The sequence below is a fragment of the Podarcis bocagei genome (assembly GCF_964188305.1).
Source record: "Podarcis bocagei genome assembly, chromosome: 5".
NCBI classification, from domain to species: Eukaryota; Metazoa; Chordata; class Lepidosauria; order Squamata; family Lacertidae; genus Podarcis; species Podarcis bocagei.
In genome coordinates, this window is record NC_138129.1 from 12,251,977 (window position 1) to 12,271,534 (window position 19,558).

Sequence of the window (19,558 nt, forward strand, 5' to 3'; positions counted from 1 at the left end):
GTGTTCTGCGTGTTTTGTGGAGGTTGATAGTCATAACTAATTAACCCTGCAGGCATCGCAGGAGAAGGACTGGAGTGTAATAACGACTCATGGCAAAGCACAATCTGTATCTTCAGAACAAGCCTCATGCATGCTGGCAAAGCCACATGGCCTCCATTGTACGGCAAGTAAATGAGGACATCAGGAGTGACTGTAGGGCCCCATAACAGTCAGAAGTCCTGGGCCCTAAGGAAGTCAGATTATCCTCCACCAGGTCCAGGGCCTTCTCAGTGATGGCTCCAACCTGGTGGAATGCTTTGTCCCATGAGACCAGGGCCCTTCCTTCCGCAAGGCCTGTAAGACAGAGCTATGCCACCTGGCTTTCAATTTGAACTTAGCTTAATCTTTTATTCCCCTTCCTTCCCTCCCCTTCCCCTTTTTATGAAGATTACCCACTTTGGGATCCCACAGCTAATTCTCCCCTGGTCTCCACGCTGGCCCAAATAGGACTAATTTAGCCAGCTAGCCCTGGTGATCATCTAATGTTTATTGGATGGATTTCCCCTCTAAATAGATTTTTGAATTCTGAATTTATTGTTATTCATGTTTTATACTGTATTTTATGCTGTTTTTTTCTTGCATCAATTAAGTGTTTTAAATTTGTTGTTAGCCACCTGAGCCCGGTTTTTTGAACCGGGAAGGGCGGGGTATAAATAAAAAATTATTACTATTACTATAATTATTATTACAAGGAAAGGGTTGTGGTTCGGTGGCCTATTTTGCATGCAGAAGGGCCCTGATTTTATCTTCTGGTGTTTCCAGGTAGGGTTGAGCAAAGACCTGTATCTGAAACCTTTGAGAGCTGCTGCCAGCCAGAGCTTACAATGCTGACTCAAAGACAGCAATCAACTCTGGTTTCCTTCATTTGAGACAAGGCATGGAGTGTTTGTGAGTGTGTGCTTCGAAGCACTGAGGGCAAACCTCTAAAGGAGACGAGCGTTGCTGGTGTTATTGCTTATGTGAAGAATGTTGTAATTAAAATCCTTTTTGCCTTCTCTAACTCGCTGCCACGGCAGTAGCTCTGCTCCCCCCCCCCCGCCTCCCTTTCCACAGTCTTCTTCTTGTTATTGATGTCCCTTTTAAAAAATTAAATAGCTGGGAGTGAGATCTACATGTCGCAAATTAAATTGGAGAAATCTCATAAAAATAAATATTCTACAGAATGCCAGGAACGGTGTTTTTTAAAGAAGCCAAAAAACAAAACAAAAAAACCAAAAAACAAAAAAGAGAGGAGATTATTCTATTAGTTCTCCTGTTGCTTATTTATTTATTTTATTCCTCTGCCGGGAGATCCCCCTGAGAGATTAAAACTGTGGACTAATGCACAGATGGGGCGAGATACTTGAAAGTCATCTGGATATTAAGAATTTAAATCTTTTAGCCTCAGCGATTTGAACAGAAAGCCAATTATGGGCCTGAATTAGTTTTCAAATTAAACTGCAATTTAAAGGTTTGTGAAATTAATCCTTTAAGGCATAGCCTTGCATTTCTACATAAGCTCACACAAAGATCCCAAATCTTCTGCCAAGTCTTGTTGGGGGAGGGAAGAGGTGTTCCCTTTTACCTGCTAGTGCACTTAATGAAGAAATAGCTCCACGTCCTGCCACTTGCGTTCCTGGTAAAAGGACACGGAAGAGCGTTGCCGAACGAGTTGGTAAAATTATAGGAGAGAAGGAAATGAAAGTGTCAGAAGCAGAAATTGCAGAGCAGTCGGATGTAAGAAGAGGAACCGGTCATTTTCAAGTGCAGCAGGTGGACTGTGAAACAGCTCCCTTCCCTGACAAAAGCTGAAGCTTCCCATTAATTGCAAGAATAACAAACCCCCTCTGAGGAAAGGGCTGTAGCTCAGTGGTAGAGCACTTGCTTTGCAAGCAGAAGGTCCCAGGTTCAATCCTCAGGCAGGGCTGGAAGATAACCCTGCCTGAAATTCTGGAGTGCCTTTGCCCATCAGAGTAGACAATATTAAACTAGATGGACCTTTCTACAGTGGTACCTCGGGTACCAGTTTGAGTCTGACCAAACTGCGGGAGGCAGTGGAAGACAGGAGTGCCTGGCGTGCTCTGGTCCATGGGGTCACGAAGAGTCGGACACGACTAAACGACTAAACAACAACAACAACCTCGGGTTAAGTACTTAATTCATTCTGGAGGTTCGTACTTAACCTGAAACTGTTCTTAACCTGAAGCACCACTTTAGCTAATGGGGCCTCCTGCTGCTGCCGCGCCGCCGGAGCACGATTTCTGTTCTCATCCTGAAGCAAAGTTCTTAACCTGAAGCACTATTTCTGGGCTAGCGGAAATAGTGTAACCTGAAGCGTATGTAACCCGAGGTACCGCTGTATAAGGCAGCTTCCTATATTCCTACCACTGTCTGTTGCAATGGGTTGTCTTATGAATCCCCATACACACATTCCAACACAATGGGGATATAGGGTTCCAAAACATGTTTTGGAAATCTGATTAAAGTTGATTCGTTTACACCAGGGGCAGGCAAACTAAGGTCCCTCCGCGCTCTGGAGGCTACGTGTTGCTTTCGCTGAAGCCTGGAGAGCGAGAGGGGTCGGTGACCTTGCCGCCGCTCCCGGACCTATTCTGGGGGCTGGGGAAACTCGGGCTTCCCCTGCCCCCAGCCCCACAAGCTCCGGGAGCAGAGGCAAGGCTACGTGCAACCTTGCCGCCACTCCCGGATCTGTTCTGTTCAACTCCTCGGGCTTCCCCCACCCCAGCCCCGCGGCTAAAAATGAAGCCAAGACAGCGAGCGGGATGGATCCCGCTCTCTGTCTTGGCTACTTTGCTCTTTGGGGCTGGGGGGGGGATAAGATTTTTTTCTTGACCCCCCCTAAAAACTAGGTGCGCCTTATGGTCCAGTGCGTCTTATGGAGCGAAAAAATGGTACACAGTGTGCTATGGGACTAAATTAGGCCACAGATTTATTAAATTTCAGATGTAGAAGAACCTTGGCTTAGGCATCCCTCTCAGCCCCCGGCTGGGAACTGAGGAAGGGCCGGGATTGGAAGGAGTTCAGGGGGACACTGCAGAACATAAGTTTACACGGCAGGCCTCTCCAATTCCTCCCATTATGGGGTTCTGACCATGCACCGAGCACTCATGGTCAGTGGGACCCAGCATAAAACCCCTCTACTGGGGCCTTGCTAACGCCGCCACATGAGAGGTCCACTACTGCGCTACCCCTTGGTTACATTGATGGACTAAACCCGGTCGATCGCAGGGGTGTCGCAGATCGATCGTGGTACTAAGTTACCCTATTTTTTGCTCTATAAGACTCACTTTTTCCCTCCTAAAAAGTAAGGGAAAATGTGTGTGCGTCTTATGGAGCGAATGCAGACTGCGCAGCTTTCCCAGAAGCCAGAACAGCAAGAGGGATCACTGCTTTCTCTGCGCAGCGATCCCTCTTGTTCAGGCTTCTGAGATTCAGAATATATTTTTTCTTGTTTTCCTCCTCCAAAAACTAGATGCGTCTTATGGTCTGGTGCGTCTTATAGAGCGAAAAATACGGTAAGTAATAGCCGGTGTGTTTCTTACTGATCCCCCCTAAAGGCTGAACAACTTTTGTCAACCCTCCCCTTAAAAAGTGGTGTAGTGGTTAAGAGCAGTGGACTCGTGATCTGGTGAACCGGGTTTGCTTCCCCGCTCCTCCACATGCAGCTAGTGGGTGACCTTGGGCCAGTCACACTTCTCTGAAGTCTCTCAGCCCCACTCACCTCACAGAGGGTTTGTTGTGGGGGAGGAAGGGAAAGGAGATTGTTAGCCGCTTTGAGACTCCTGAAGGGTAGTGATAAAACGGGATATCAAATCCAAACTCTTCAATCCTCCCCTAAAATAAGCTCAACAACTCCTGTCAATGACAATGGGTAGATCACTGCCAGTTTTTGTTTATCCTGGGAGTAGATCGCAGTCACTTTGGAGTTGGATGTCCCTGGACTAAAGGATTTTGCCCAAGGCCTAAAACCGCCAAAGTTGTGTCAATTGCTACAGGGAAGGCAAAACTTGCAGAGCAGGGAAAATTCCTTCCCGGCTCTGGGAAACAGTAACCATCATGCGACTGTAGCAAAGCCTGTGAACCTGAAAGGAAAAGGTGTGATTAGACTTCAATTAACACTACAGTGGTACCTCGGGTTAAGTACTTAATTTATTCCGGAGGTCCGTTCTTAACCTGAAACTGTTCTTAACCTGAAACACCACTTTAGCTAATGGGTCCTCCTGCTGCCGCCGCACCGCCAGAGCACGATTTCTGTTCTCATCCTGAAGCAAAGTTCTTAACCTGAAGCACTATTTCTGGGTTAGCGGAGTCTGTAACCTGAAGCGTATGTAATCTGAAGCGTATGTAACCTGAGGTACCACTGTACGCCTTAAAGGGAGGGTTGGGTGGGTGACAATCTGAACAGAATGCCCCCTTTTCTGGCTCCTGGCTCTGCTCCCGAGGCTGCAGCTGATTGGCTGATGGGGCCTGCCATGGTGACCTGCAGCCTATGGGGATGGTCATGGGGATGGGGCAAAGGCAGGTGTGGCCTTATGGGCCAGGGAAGCCACGCCGGGTTGCAAAGGCCGCCCACGTCAGGACTGGTGAGCGGTCATTCACAACAACAAAGATCAAAATGTGCTGAAACAGAAGCCTTGCAAATAGGAAAACCTTGTGAAAATATCATGAATACACGACAGCAAACCTCCTTGGCAGTTTTGTGGCGGGGTGGACTTGTGCATAACATCTGACTAGGAATGCTCTCGGGGAATTCAGTCTTTACCCATTTGACTGTCCTAGGCTAGTGACCAGATGACAACTCCTTTTGCAATTCCTAAATAGTTTGATTCAGTTCTCGGCTCAGAAAGCAGCAGAATGAAAGCGTAAAAAAGAAATAAATAAAGATGTTTAAAAATACATATTTTAATGCAAATTTTGTGTGGAGACTTATAGGTAGGGATGGCGCTTTCTGAAAATCTTGATGTCAGACTTATCTGCATGGATTTCTCCCTTCTTGTTCTTATCTTGCTGCTTAATCTCAATGAAAGATGAGTCTCCCTGCAACAATTCCACTAAAAATGCTGGTTTCCTAAGTAGCCAGCACATAAACAGAAACATACTGTAGTACAATGTTTATATATTAGGTAAAGGTAAAGGGACCCCTGACCATTAGGTCCAGTCGTGGCCGACTCTGAGGTTGTGGCCCTCTTCTTGCTTTACTGGCCAAAGGAGCCGGTGTACAGCTTCCGGGCCATGTGGTCAGCATGCTTCTGGTGAACGAGAGCAGCGCACGGAAACACCGTTTACCTTCCCGCCAGAGTGGCACCTATTTATCTATTTGCACTTTGATGTGCTTTGAAACTGCTAGGTTGGCAGGAGCAGGGGCCGAGCAACAGGAGCTGTAGTATGGCTTTAGCTATGCCCAATTTGCAACAAGGAGCATCTTCTGGGGACGGAAAGCGTACCTGCCACCTGTACGCCACTGAAAGAGGAAACTGTGGAATTTGGAGACCTTTATCTACTCTTGAAAGGAAACTTCTGCAACCGGAAAAGAACTTTGCTGATTAAGACTGCTGGTGGGTCCAGTGGGAATTTTCAGTTCTGGCTTTGCAGCTGCTATTTTTTTTTTGGAAACTTAGCTATGTTCTTCATAGAGAGGCAAAGTTCAAAGAAGCAGAACATTATTTGAGGAGAGTAAAACATGGCCTTTTAAGATACACTTTCAATCAGCAGCAGTGCATTAAATCAAAACAGCTCAGGAAAAAGGGGGGGGTCCTGATTTGGGGTGTGTGTTTTTAAAAATGGTTCAAATCTATTTCATGTTCTGAACTCGTTTCAAAAGCTCAGCAAAGACCCGTGTTTAACACGTAATAAAAAAAAGCGAACACTAAAGGCTTCATCTGCATAACCTTACACTAATGACATGAGAAGCAGTTAGGGAGAATTTATTCTTCGGCATTTTTAAAGCAGGGAGTTCCTTTTTAATGTGAGCCGGGGGTGCAATATATAGTAGGCTTGATATGCCTTTGCTTACATGGGCTAGCAGTTTAATTCCACAAGGACTATCTTGCTTTCAATATAATAATGTACTGTTTGGCATTATAAAACGACTACTGTCCCCCCTTTCAATAAAAGAAAGAAATAATTTCTTAGAAACCACAAAGGCAACCATAATATTCATGGGCCTCCCTCCCACCTTTATACCAGGAGATTTTAATCTCGCCTCTATCCAAAAGTCTGAGGGTGAGTAACTCAGCTAAAGTAAATCTCCCCATCCCAAACTCCTCCTCTGCAATTCTTGTCTGGGAATTTTGAGGGAGAATATTCTCCAGTGTCTGGCATTTTGACATCTGATGGCATTTAATAACCGATTTCAATATTTGATATGAACTGACAGTTGGTATGATGGTATTTGATAGCTGACAAACTGTGACAGGAAACATCTGACTGTCTTCAGTTTTTGACATCTATCTTGCAACAGCAGTTCGTTATTTTCGTATTAATGTAGTTAATACCTTTATCCAATTAGGTGATAGGCAGACCTGGATTTTAAAGCATAATGTCAAATTTCAGGATTCAATTCCATCCTCACTAACTACATTTCAAAACAGAAAATCTGCAAAATTTGAATGGGTTAGAAAATTTCAAATTGCTCTGTGCAAAAGCCTCTGTTGTAGGAGCTACCTTGGCATATTGTCCATTGAAACAAAGCTGAAGAGTTGCACCCAACTTATTTCTATAACCCCTCACAGCCCTACGTTACCCAATAAACAAACTTGTACACACTTCAATTCCCAGCATTGTTGGTTGTCAACTGTCCAGAACTTCTACTGAACAAACTTCCCCAGGAAGGGAAGTCTGGTGATCAGTAGTAATGTATACATGGGTAGATCTTTTCAAAGTAGGGTTGAATGACCACAGATTTCAGGTTATTCACCACTGTACCTTCCCTAAATGTGACATTAATATAATAATAATAATAATAATAATAATAATAATAATAATAATAATAATAATAATTTATTTATATCCCGCCCTCCCCAGCCGAAGCCAGGCTCAGAGTGGCTAACAATAAAGTAACAGAGCATTCTAAAATCAATTCATGGCAACCATTGGGCTAGAGTTCTATGAGGATTACCAAAGGAGGGGGTCAGACTGTGCCTTGGCCAAAGGCCTGGTGGAGCAGCTCCGCCTTGCAGGCCTTGCGGAAAGATGTCAAGTCCTGCAGGGTCCTAGTCTCTTGTGACAGAACGTCCACCAGATTGGGGCCACGGCTGAAAAAGTCCTGGCTCTGGTTGAGGCCAACCTAACCTCCCTGTGGCCTGGGACCTCCAAGATGTTTTTGTTTGAAGACCGTAATGACCCAGCCAGCAAGGTTTTCCCCATAACCTAAAGTGCATCTTTGGCATCAGTGGGCAAAAAAAGAGTTAATTGTTCTGGATAAAGAACAAAGCAGAATAAAAGGATAAGGCTGAGCCAGTTGGCGCCCACACTTGCAGCTGTCAAGGCACCCATAGGCAGGACCATCTGACTGCATGACCTTGTCTTTTTCTCAAAGGCATAACATCACCATTATTGCTGTATGTGCAGAATGAGGGCTTCTCATGGCTCGGTCCCCATGAAATTTAGCAAAGGCAAGGAAGAGAAATTCAATACCCAATATAAACCTTTTAAGAGAATACAGATTAAGTAACGGGTTGGTTCTGGGGAAATACATCAAAGGAGAATGTAATTGCTTCTGAATAGGAGAGACAGTTTTGTACCCGTATTACGGTTTGGGATAGATAGTAAAACAACAAGAAAGGAAAAAATCCCACCCAAGCCCATAGCTCTAACCAGAGGAGCAAGCATTTTGTAGTCAAAGGTATCCAATTCTGATTTAATAGCTTAAAGGCTTATCCGGATTTTAAACAGGAAGAAGCTGCAATTTACTCTATCTATCATCCTAATGAGCAGAGCTAGTTTAACATCTGGTAACTCTTTTCTGTATTGATTTGTTTTAGAGTAAGACACAGGAAGTTTGATTTGCCATGGAAGTGTCAAGAGGACATCAGCTCATTTCAACGTACATGTGAGCTCATAGCAGTTTTTCACCCGCTGAAATCCTGATGGAGTGTGAGATCCTTCCTGCACTAAGAGCATTTAAAGCATGCTGAAAACATCTGCATGCACCTGAACGTCAAAGGAATTATCCAAATGCATTCCAGAAACCCAGAGGTGGCTGCCAAAGCTCCTCCAAGACGTGCTCTTGTAAAATAGAGGTCTTGCAGGAGAAGGGCTTGCTGTATACTATATAATCACTAAGGCTCGCTCAGGTTACTTAGTGGGTGGTCAGTGAGTTCAATCATGTCCTGAGTTTAAAAGCTAATCTGAACTTACAGGCAATGTATAAATTGATGGTTATATGTTTCAACCTTTAAACACCTGCTGAAATTTTTTTCTGTGCCAACAGGCTTGTGCAGGCAATTATGAAAATATATTTCCATAATAGGTTGTTGGTGGTTCCTGACTTTTATTTTTATTTAATTACCATTGCTGCGCAGTGAAAGCAGCAATCCCTCTTGCTGTTCTGGCTTCTGGGATAGCTGTGCAGCCGGCATTTGCTCCATAAGACGCACACACATTTCCCCTTACTTTTTAGGAGGGAAAAAGTGAGTCTTATAGAGCAAAAAATACAGTATATAGATAGATATAGAGATATAAAGTTGGAAACCACTTTGACAATTTTAGAAGATAGTCAGTCAGTCAGTCTGTCTGTCTGTGGGTCAGTTAGTTAGTGTGGGTATGTAAGGGCCCAATATTCAACAATTCTGTCCATGAATCATACAATGATAGAACTGCAGAAAGGCAGAATTGAAAAGGACCCCAAGGGCCATCTTGTTCAACCCCCTGCAATGCAGGAATCTCAGCTAAAGCATCAAAGAAGCAACAAGGGATGAGGCCAGGAGTGGAGGGACTCAGACTTTAGGCAGAATGTGACCCCCTCTGCCCAGTCTGGCCATTGGCACTCTCCCCCGGGCCACACTCTGAACTGGTCTTGCTCAATAAACTCCTTGATTGCTGCTCTTGGCTGGTTGTGTCCTTGAAAGGGTGACCATGCTTGTCTGGCTGGAGAGCAGAGGGGTGTGTGTGTGTAGAAATCTGTGACTTTTGCATGACTGGAACACAGCCTACTCTACAAACGTAAGCACGGCATTCATTGCTCCACACATTTTTGTGGCCCCACCCACTGCTCTCACGTGGCCCTGGGAAGGCTGCTCACAAGGAAATGCACTCCTCCTCCAGCTGAAAGAAGGAGGTTAGCGCAAGAGTATTGTTAGCCCAGAAATGGAAGCAAGAAGAAATCCCGACGAAAGAAGAATGGCAGACAAAATTAATGGAGTAAGCAGAATTAGATAAAATGACAGGAAGGATTTGAAACCTGCGGGACCAGAGATTCACAGAAGGTTGGAAGAAATATATGAACTATTTGAAGAGCAACTGTAATCAACAAATTACGCTAGTAGTAAGGAGAAATATATTAAATATCACAAAGTAGAGAAAGAATAGAGATATTAGTTATGAGATTTAAATGTAATAGTGAAAATAAGAAATGCATATTAAGTGAATAGATTGGAAAATTTTCAGATGTGATTGATGGAAGTCAAAACAAAATAATGGTACAAGATATGAAAGTATGTTTAATTATGGTTGAAAATGATATGTTGAAAACTAATAAAAATGTATATAAAAAAGAAAGAAAAGAGAAGGTTAGTCCCCCCCCAGACTAGATAAAGAAGGAGATGGTGATGTAGGCAGTAGAATGAAGCAGGCATGTGAGCTGCCCCACAACAAGCTACAGGTAAGGAAGAGCACTTTTGAATGTTGTATGACCTTCAAAACAAAACAAAACAAAACCCTCCATGCAGCCAAATGAAACCTTAGCACTTCTGGGAGGCAGGTTCTAGCCTGGACATTTCTGGATGTGTGTCAGGGACTGGCTGGATGAAGAAGAATGGTGGTGGGACCTTGCCTCCCAAGACACCTCCAGGAAGGGCTCCAAAGATGACACCTTAGAGCCTGGAGCTGGTGGTGGGTCTAAAGTGGTGTGGTTTGCTCTATCAGCTCATTCTGCTGCAGGTGTAGACCCAGTGTCAGTACAACAGCAAAACAAAGCAAAAGAGAAGAGGTGTGGACTTTCCCCCCTCAAGGCATGAGTCAAAACACTTTGTCCCTGCTATGCATTTTGGTGCCCTATTCCAATTCCTCAACCGGCAGAAAGGCAATCAATCCCAATTGCCTTTCCTCTTGTTAAAAATGGTGTCCTCCGGAGGTTTTTTATATGACAACTACCCCAGGCAATGGAGAAGTTATGACAAATGTTTGCTGACACAATCCAGGAGGCATGTGATATTTAACCCTTCCACCAGGTAAACAACAGTGGAAGACAAATTTATCAAGGGAAAACAACCTCATTAAGTCTGCCCTGAAATCTTGATTTCACAGCACGTTCCCTACTGTTCACAAAATAACCTACATTTCTCCTAAAAAAAATTATACACCAAACACTGAATTCCTTCACATTTGTTATTATTAAAGCTCCTGACAGATGAAATTTGCTGTCAATTAGCTGCCTTAAATTTGTCAGATGGACCGATTTAATGGACTAATTACTGGAAATAATTGATTTATCTCAATGCAGGTGGTCACATTTTGAAGACGATGAAGGCAACAGTTTCTCTTGACTAAGGAACATAGATGGTTTAAAAAGAGCATTTTGAAGAGTTAACGGGGTGGATAAAAAGCAGAGACATCACCTTGCCAACAAAGATCCGTATAGTTAAAGCTATGGTTTTCCCAGTAGTGATGTAAGGAAGTGAGAGCTGGACCATAAAGAAGGCTGATCGCCAAAGAATTGATGCTTTTGAATTATGGTGCTGGGGGAGACTCTTGAGAGTCCCATGGACTGCAAGAAGATCAAACCTATCCATTCTGAAGGAAATCAGGCCTGAGTGCTCACTGGAAGGACAGATCCTGAAGCTGAGGCTCCAATACTTTGGCCACTTCATGAGAAGAGTAGACTCCCTGGAAAAGACCCTGATGTTGGGAAAGATGGAGGGCACAAGCTACCAGCATTGTCTCTTGGGCATTGTCAGCCAATTGGTGCCAAAGAAAGATAGAACTTTTTTTATGTACGCCACTACAGCAGCAAGAGTACTTATTGCAAAGCATTGGAAGACTCAAGATCTACCCACTCTGGAAGAATGGCAGATGAAGGTGATAGACTACATGGGACTGGCTGAAATGACTGACAGAATCCGTGATCAGGGGAAAGAGACGGCAGAAGAAGATTGGAAGAAATTTAAAATTTATCTTAAGAAATATTGTAAAATTGTCAAGGTTTTAAGAAAAAAGAGGGGTTTACAGCTGTAAAAGATTAAGTAAAAGAAAAGAATAAGGGATAAATTTGATAAAATTAAGTGTTAGGATTTGCTGAAATAATTTTGGAAATTGGGATGTAGAAAGGGGAGGTTTGGGGAAGTCGATGAAGTAAGGTTTATGAAAAAAAGGATATGAAATTATACATGTTTGTTTGTTTGTTTGTTTGTATGTGTTTATAAAAAATGTTTTGTAAAACCAATAAAAATTTTATAAAAAAGAAAAACAAGCTACCAGCATGAGTTTGACCAAACTGCGGGAGGCAGTGGAAGACAGGAGTACCTGGTGTGCTCTGGTCCATGGGGTCACGAAGAGTCAGACACGACTAAATGACTAAACAACAACAACAACAACAGGGGTGGATATAAGGTACGGAAACCCTTTCGCAGTGTAGAGTTTCATCATTTTTTGCTATAAAAAATGTATTTATAAATTGTGGCTAGTGGGTGAGGGGCAGTGACAGTGGTGTGGGAAGTTTGACAAGATAGAAAGAGTGGTGGCGAGACTGGAGGAGTTGAGGGTTGGTAGTGGCAGCCTGGAGTTCCCCTGACCCCACTGCCACCTTGGCTTTCTTCATTCTGATAAATGGAGTTCTACCAGCAGGAAGATCTCACTGCTGACTCCTGCCCTTCACAAGCCACTACTGAAGCTTGGCTTGTTGGGTTAGGTTCACAACACCTGGGAATGCATCCGGGCCCAATCTCTCTCAAAGATTGCAAATCGCTCCGTTCCTTGAGCTGGTGCAGTGATATTCTCCATGGAGGTTGGTTCATTCAGGAAAACTGGGCACTGTCCCACCAACCTTGGCCTGCCCTCGGCCAGCTCCCACCTGCCTGCCTTCCTCCTTAAAAGCAGCCCTGGTTTTCAGCCCTTAGCCTCAGAGTTGCCTGTGTAGAACTCTGCAGGGAGGAGAATGAGCACAAAAGAAGGATTAATTGGCTCTGCCTGTCACTGGCTCCAGTACTAGTTACTGTTGGTCTCCTTGCCTTCTGCCCTACCAGTCCCAATGGGTATACGCCCTCAATGGATGCTCTGAATAACTGATTTTCAACTGATGGGGAGTGATAGAAGATCTAAGTCCTGCCTAACTTACACTGAATTGCATTACTTGCTATCTGAGACCCAGAAGTGGTTCACGTCCCAGCCTAAGCTGCATTATGCAAGTTTCAGCTACAGCATTTCTTCTGTTTTGTTTTTAATTTCCTTCTGCATTTTAATGAGAAGGGAAAAGAGAGAAGCAGAAAAAAAGGGGAAAGCCTAGAATCATAGACCAGGAAGGGAGAAATTAGGCTGCCTAAACTAGGATTTTGTGTGATGCAGGAAATCCAAGGGAGTCAATGCATCCCCAACAAATAGTCATTCAGCCTGTGCTCAACTGATGGAAAACTCACCATATTTCCAGGTGATTGCCTCCATTGTTGAACTGCAAGGACACAGAGGATCAACGTGGTGCTCTGCAGAGGTTTGTGTCCCTCCAGATTTTGCTGTATTACATATTCCATAATCCCTGACCTTTGGCCATACTGGTGGGACTGTTGGAAGCTGTAACAACAGCTGGAGGGAATTGCATTAAGTTACCCCGCTCAAGGAACGTCCTTTGGGAAAGGAACTTTTGCATGGAAGTCAAAGGTAGGGGCTACTCAGCACCAGGCACAGGTCAACGTGCCAGTTTTGGCTTCTGTCAGTTTCTTGTTTTCCAGTATTATTCTCAGTTCTACATGAGTTTGCCATAATAATTTATAATAATAATTAATCAAAAATTCAACAGCATTTTAGTGTGGATTTCTCCTAATAAACACATTTTTTTATTTGCAGTTCCCCCAATTTATTTATTTTTTGCAATTCGGTGTTTCCTAATATAATACATTTTCATGAATATATCCATTTTTATGCACATTTCAGCCTAGTATATGCATTTTTGTATACATCACTTGGCCAGAGAGCCGCACTGTAAAATTTAGAGAAGTGCGGATTTCAAAGGCTGCCTTTGTTTCAGTTTTAAGAAAGTGCAAATTAGGTACATTTGCCTTGAAATGCAAACTGAATCGAATACCTCCCCACCCCTACTCAGCTCACACAGACCCCGGAGTTACTTAGTACAGCTCATACCAGGCCCATGCAGAGCTTGTCTGAAACCCAGGGCAGGAGTCTTGAGCATGAGATGTGCTGCCTCAGCTCTGCTGCCTAATCTGATCTGATGCTACATGCAAGTATGCAGTAACTCAGGTCCAGATTTTACTACTGAAGACTTCCATAAAAAAGGTAAAAGGTAAATGACCCCTGCATGATTAAGTCCAGTCACAGGCAATTCTGGGATTGCGGTGCTCATCTCGCTTTCAGGCCGAGGGAGCCGGTGTTTGTCCATGGACAGTTTTACGGGTCATGTGGCCAAGCATGACTAAACCACTTCTGGAGCAACAGGACACCGTGATGGAAACTAGAGTGCACGGAAACTCCATTTACCTTCCCACTGCAGCGGTACCTATTTATCTACTTGCACTGGTGTGCTTTTGAACTGCTAGGTTGGCAGGAGCTGGGACAGAGCAGTGGGAGCTCACCCTGTCACAGGGATTTGAACTGCCGACCTTCTGATCGGCAAGCCCAAGAGGCTCAGTGGTTTAGATCCATTACGTCATTGGTCAGTTGGGAGGCAAGGGGCATTCATGGCATAACAGTTTAAGTCTGGTGGAGCCCCCAACCAGCTTAGCCCTCCGAAGCCCAGGGCAAGTGTACCCCTGCCTCTGTATGGGTCTGGCCTGTGCTTTGGGCTTGTAATTGCATTACTTGCTATCTGAGACCCAGAAGTGGGTCACGCCCAGGGCTCTTGACTAATAGCATCTATTTCCTTGCACTAAAAGAATCTTGTCGTTTTTATGATTTGGTGTGAACGAACGCAATGCTGTTCAAGGGCTGAATGTGTCAACTGCTCTGGGATTCCTCCACACCCCCTCCTGTTCTTTAATGGATGCTCTACATAGAAATAAACAACAATGCCAAGGTTGGGCAAGGGACACAATATAAAACAGCACTTTATTATCTAAAGACTTGCAACAGTTCCACGGGCAATTCCTACCGTACCTGGTTTGGATCCTTCATCAACGGATCCATTATAGACCTGGTTTATGAACTCTGGTCGGTTGTCATTCATGTCAATAACGTAGATGTAGAGATCAATGGGGTTCTCTACTTTGTTTCCATTCATATCCACTGCATGCGCTCGAAGCTGTTAAGAAAAAGAGAGGAGGGGAAAAACCACGTCAGTAATGGGATTCAGCACTCGGCAAGGCTATGTGTCATCTTCTGTCATTTAGACTCTTCGACAACATTAGGATTTATAACTGTCATAATAATGGAAATTTTCTATGGGGTTTTCTATAGCAAAGCTATCCAGCTGATTTTGGTATGCATAATAATATGAACCTTGAAGTTGTGCTGCAGTTTTAGCGGCTTGCTTGAATTTCTGTGTTCTGGACAAACCTCATGGGTAGTGCAGCTGTACATATGAAAAAAGCTGCTTTTTCTATAAAAGAGAAAAAGGAAGAGGAAGATATATTGACTTTCTTTAAGCAAATCCCATCATAGTAATGGGGAAACCTGACCTCATTTCTTGAAAGTTCCACTGGATTTGCACTAAACTCTAAGTGTGCGGTATCAGTTTTGGGGGATGCTATCTGGGCTTTGGATTTCTCAAAAAAACGGAGGACACATTGTCATACTTTGAAGTCCTATTGGGACCTAAGGGTTCTTCATTCTTCCTCCTGGTTTCTGTATGGCAGAGTTACACTGTGGCAGCCTCACCAGTAGGTTACTTAGTCTCTCAGGCCACTGCATCAACAAATGTCCATGCACAGGAGAGCGGCAAATGCCTTTATAGAGACAGATTTTTTATTTCTGCAGCCCAAACCCAGAAACGATAAAGGCAAAAGCAGTCAATCAAGAAGAAAGGAAAACTTCCGGAATTTTTTTCTCTGCCAAGCCGTTATCAATACAAATATTAAGAACACATTATTTCTTCAGAACCACCATCTGGTTTTTCATCCTAAAAAACCTATATTCCATTTTCTCAGATGATTACTCATTGTTCTGTCTATTTATGTAGGTAGTTGTTGTTTTTTTAAAAAAACTTTTTCCTGTTCCTAGTGGGCCATTTTTGTGGTTATTCACACTGATACTAAAAATGATTGAACACAGCATGCCATTTCAGCTGAGGACTCAACAACTAATTGCAAATAAATAACGTGTTGTTGTAGGGATGTGGGGGAGAACTTTGTACAGTCCTTTAAAAAAAAATAATGAACTGGTCTAATTTTCACCTCCTGGATGGGAATACATGAATCGGAACAATTATTATCCTTCCAAGAGTCCACTTCTCTGAATGTTGCAATACAGTTCTTGGCTCAATCAATTTAAAAGTCCACATTTTAGGATAAAATCTGCTTCAAAATCATGTATTTTAGAAACCAAATTTTGTGCAGGTTTAATCCTGAAATGGGATGAAATGGATTTAGGAATAAACACATGCAAAACTGATGTGTGCTGGAAAGAAACTGACCTGCCCATTTCCACTGATGCAGAAATATCTGCATGTGAGCACCCCAACTTGCACTACCTTTGTAGTGTGGGAGCTGCTACTTCCACAGCTCCTTCAAATGCCATGAAGATGTGTGGCGTTTGCCCTCTTAGATGACATCATGCTGGGTCATAAGGAAAGGGTTAAATGAGTGTGAAGTGATTGGCCAGTGGGAACCCATGGGGAGGAGTTAGAGTTAGAGTTCATGTCGTTAAGGAGTCAGTCGGGAGTTAGAGAAGAGAGAGGGAGGATAAGTCTGCGGGTTGGGATAGTTTGATGTGAGTGAGTGAGAGAATCTGTTAGGAGGAGTCAGTTAAACAGATGGTATAATCAGTTAGTACGTAATATGAAGGTATAGGTCAGTAAAGAAACTAAGATTAAGAAACTGACAAGAAAAATTATTTGAAACCATAAACTTGTTAATGCTTATAAATAAACTGGTTTAATTGGTTTAATGTTAGCAACTGTCTGGACTCCGTGTGTACCCAAGAGAAACGGGTTGGTGGCAGCAGGGAAGCGATCACAGTGGTGGCACAGGGATCAATAGACCGTCAAACGTCCGGGGACCCTTTATGATCGCCACAAGGTGATATCAGGAAAATCCTGCTGGTGCTGCTCCTATCCAAGTGGCTTCAGGGGGCAGGGAGGATCATGAAAGAGGAGAGGCTCTGGAAGAATGAGAGGTCTGGTGGGAAAGGCATCCTCCTACCTTCTCCTGTGAAGATGCTGCTGCTGAGTGCCCCCCTTTTTCTCCTTTCTCAGCCTTGTCACTCACACTTGCCTCTTCTTCCTGCCTGATGCCCATCTCCACTGAAAGCCCAAATGGCTCTGGGCTCTCAACCTGACCTGCAGCGATCTGGGACCCAGATCTCTCCAAATAGGTCCACATTGGCTCAGGGTTTGGGCCACAGATAAATCTGGTGACCAGCCCTACCATCCAACACACTGAGGCTGAAAACCAGGACCTGCGTCTTCCAGGCCACTCTCCCACACAAGTCATGTGACTCTTGTGAGAGCATAAAGCCCAAAAATGTGTGGTTTTGGGTTCTGGGCTCTCGTGAGAGATATCACACATACAGCATGTCCTGATTTAATCAGGGCAGTTGAGGGGTATGTGGTTAGTAATGTGACCTTGAGTGTATTGACTTCCAAGAAAATTCCATTGAGAGCAATGGCACTTCTGGATGTAAGCAGGTCTGGAATTTGTTTGATAAGCCCTCATAATGAAGTACTGCCATGCTACTGAACTGTCTCCACATCCATGGTACACATTTTAAGGTTGCACAACTGACAGTGTGTAGTAGGTTCTAAGCATGAATGGGCCACAATGATACTAAGATGTTCGGTATTTTAATTTTAGGACCTTCCCTTGGATTTCCCTTTTACCTTGTTCCATTTTCTTTCAGATTTTGTTCGATGAGTTTGCAGCTCTTTCTTGGGGAGATACAGCCAAATGACACCAATCAAGAGCATATACAAACACTTAACCAATATACTGGATGTCTTGAATTCCATTGTGAATCACTTTGCTTACATTGAATCCGAGCTCCGAGCTGGCATTCTCTTGTCCATTCGCCAACATTTAATGCAAATTTAGCTCACAGGCTACATAATTTACTGTCACAAGATGGCCAACTTTAACTTTTATGGAAAATAAGACCATCAGGGTTAGCTATCATGGCCATGTGCTACGTCCAGCATCAAAGGCAGTACGCCTCTGAATTCCAGTTACTAGTAAGCACAAGTGAAGAAAATGCTGTTGCATTGAGGTTCTTATTGAAGCCTTCCCCTAGACACCTGGTTAGCCACTGTGAGAACAGAATGCTGGACTAGATGGGCTATTGAGCTGAACCAGGAGTTTCTTCTGGTCCTGAGTTTGGAGAAATCCATTTGGAGCTCTCTCTAGTCTGCTCAGAATTCCAGCTTTCTAAAAAGGCTGGTTTCACCTGCAAAGTTGCCCACTTTGCAATCTACCCCTGACTCTGAAACATTTTATAAATATGCTAAATAATATCAACAGGAGGGGAAAACACACACCCCTTTATGTTGTCTTCCCTTGGTTGTGAAAGGTTATCCATTTATTCCTAATCTCTTGTTTTAAAATCCATTAACTGGAATGGTAGGAGCTCTGGTTTTCTCATCCCAATATTGCTATGTTTCTTTAGGGTTCTTTGGTGAGGAATTTGTTAAAAGGAAAGGTTAAAAAGCTAGCGAAGGGAAGCATCCCTTTGCAGAAGCCATGCTGCCTTTTCCTAAGCGAGGCTTATTTTTCTAAAGGTTTAACAATTCTAGTCTTAATCATGCTTTCGACTGATTTACTAGAGACATAAGTTAGGTTGACAAGCCTGTGGTTTCTTGGATCCCACCTGGCTCCTTTTATAAATTGGTTTTACTTTGGCTACCTTCCAGTCAATGGGTTAAGAAGGTATTTTTTTATGGAGAAGTTGCATATTTTAGTTAATAGTTCAGCAGTTTCATATCTTAGCTCTTCAATAATCCTGAAATGCCACCAATTCTCCATGACTTGTTATTTTTAAATGTCATCCTTTGTCACCTCTATTTGACACAGTTCTTTTGACGCATTATCTGAGGGGGGAAAGTGGTTTTGTGCACATATTTCCCCAGCGTGTCTTGATGTGAAAACACAGGAACACAATTCACTCCATTTCTCTTCCATTTCCCCCTCTCCCCAGGCCATGCTCCCTCTCCCCAGATCATACCCCTCACCAGCCTTGATCTGCATCATTCTTGAATGCTTTTGCCTGGCTGGAATTTGCCCTTGAACTGGGATAACGTCTCTTGCTTGCCTGGGTGGAGGTGTATGTGAAGAGACTTAGGGACATAGGAACCTGTCTGATATTGAGTCAGATCATTGGCCTATCCAGATCAGTATTGTTTTTGCTTGGTGGCAGTGGTTCTTCAGGGTTCCATCCATAATTCCTCCTCACCTCTACCTGAAGATGCTGGAGAATCAATCTCGGTTCCAGTAGGGCCTTCTCAATGATGGTTCCGACCTAGTGGGATGCTCTGTCCCATGAGACCAGGGCCCTGCAGGATTTAACTTCCTTCCGCAGGGCCTGTAAGACAGAGCTATTCTGCCTGGCTTTCAATTTGAACTTAGCCTGATCTTTTATTCCCCTTCCTTCCCTCCCCCTCCTATTTTTATGAAGATTACCTGCTCTGGGATCTCACAGCTAATTCTCCCCTGGTCTCCTCGCTGGCCTAAATAGGACTAATTTAGCCAGCTAGCCCCAATGATCATCTAATGTTTATTGGATGGATTTTCCCCCTAAATAGATTTTTGAATTCTGAGTTTATTGTTATTCATGTTTTATACTGTATTTTATGCTGTTTTTTGTTGCATCAATTAAGTGTTTTAAATTTGTTGTTAGCTGCCCTGAGCCCGGTTTTCTGAACTGGGAAGGGTGGGGTATAAATAACTTTTTTTACTATTATTATTATATTTTTTATTTTATTTTTATTACGTTTGTATACTGCCCTTCCTTCCAAGATGGCAGGGTGCTTCACAGCAGAAAAATGCAAAATAAAAAT

At 43.5% G+C, this 19,558-nt stretch overlaps 1 protein-coding gene across 8 annotated transcripts in view; it reads right to left on the bottom strand.

Moving 5' to 3' along the window:
* CDH4 (cadherin 4) overlaps window positions 1-19,558 on the bottom strand; it is an 828,450-nt gene that overhangs the window by 149,740 nt on the left and 659,152 nt on the right. For all 8 annotated transcript variants that reach the window (XM_081196108.1, XM_081196107.1, XM_081196113.1 and 5 more), the window contains one exon: window positions 14,515-14,659. In XM_081196108.1, coding sequence (XP_081052234.1) covers window positions 14,515-14,659 — 145 coding nt within the window. The remainder of the gene's footprint in view (window positions 1-14,514; window positions 14,660-19,558) is intronic.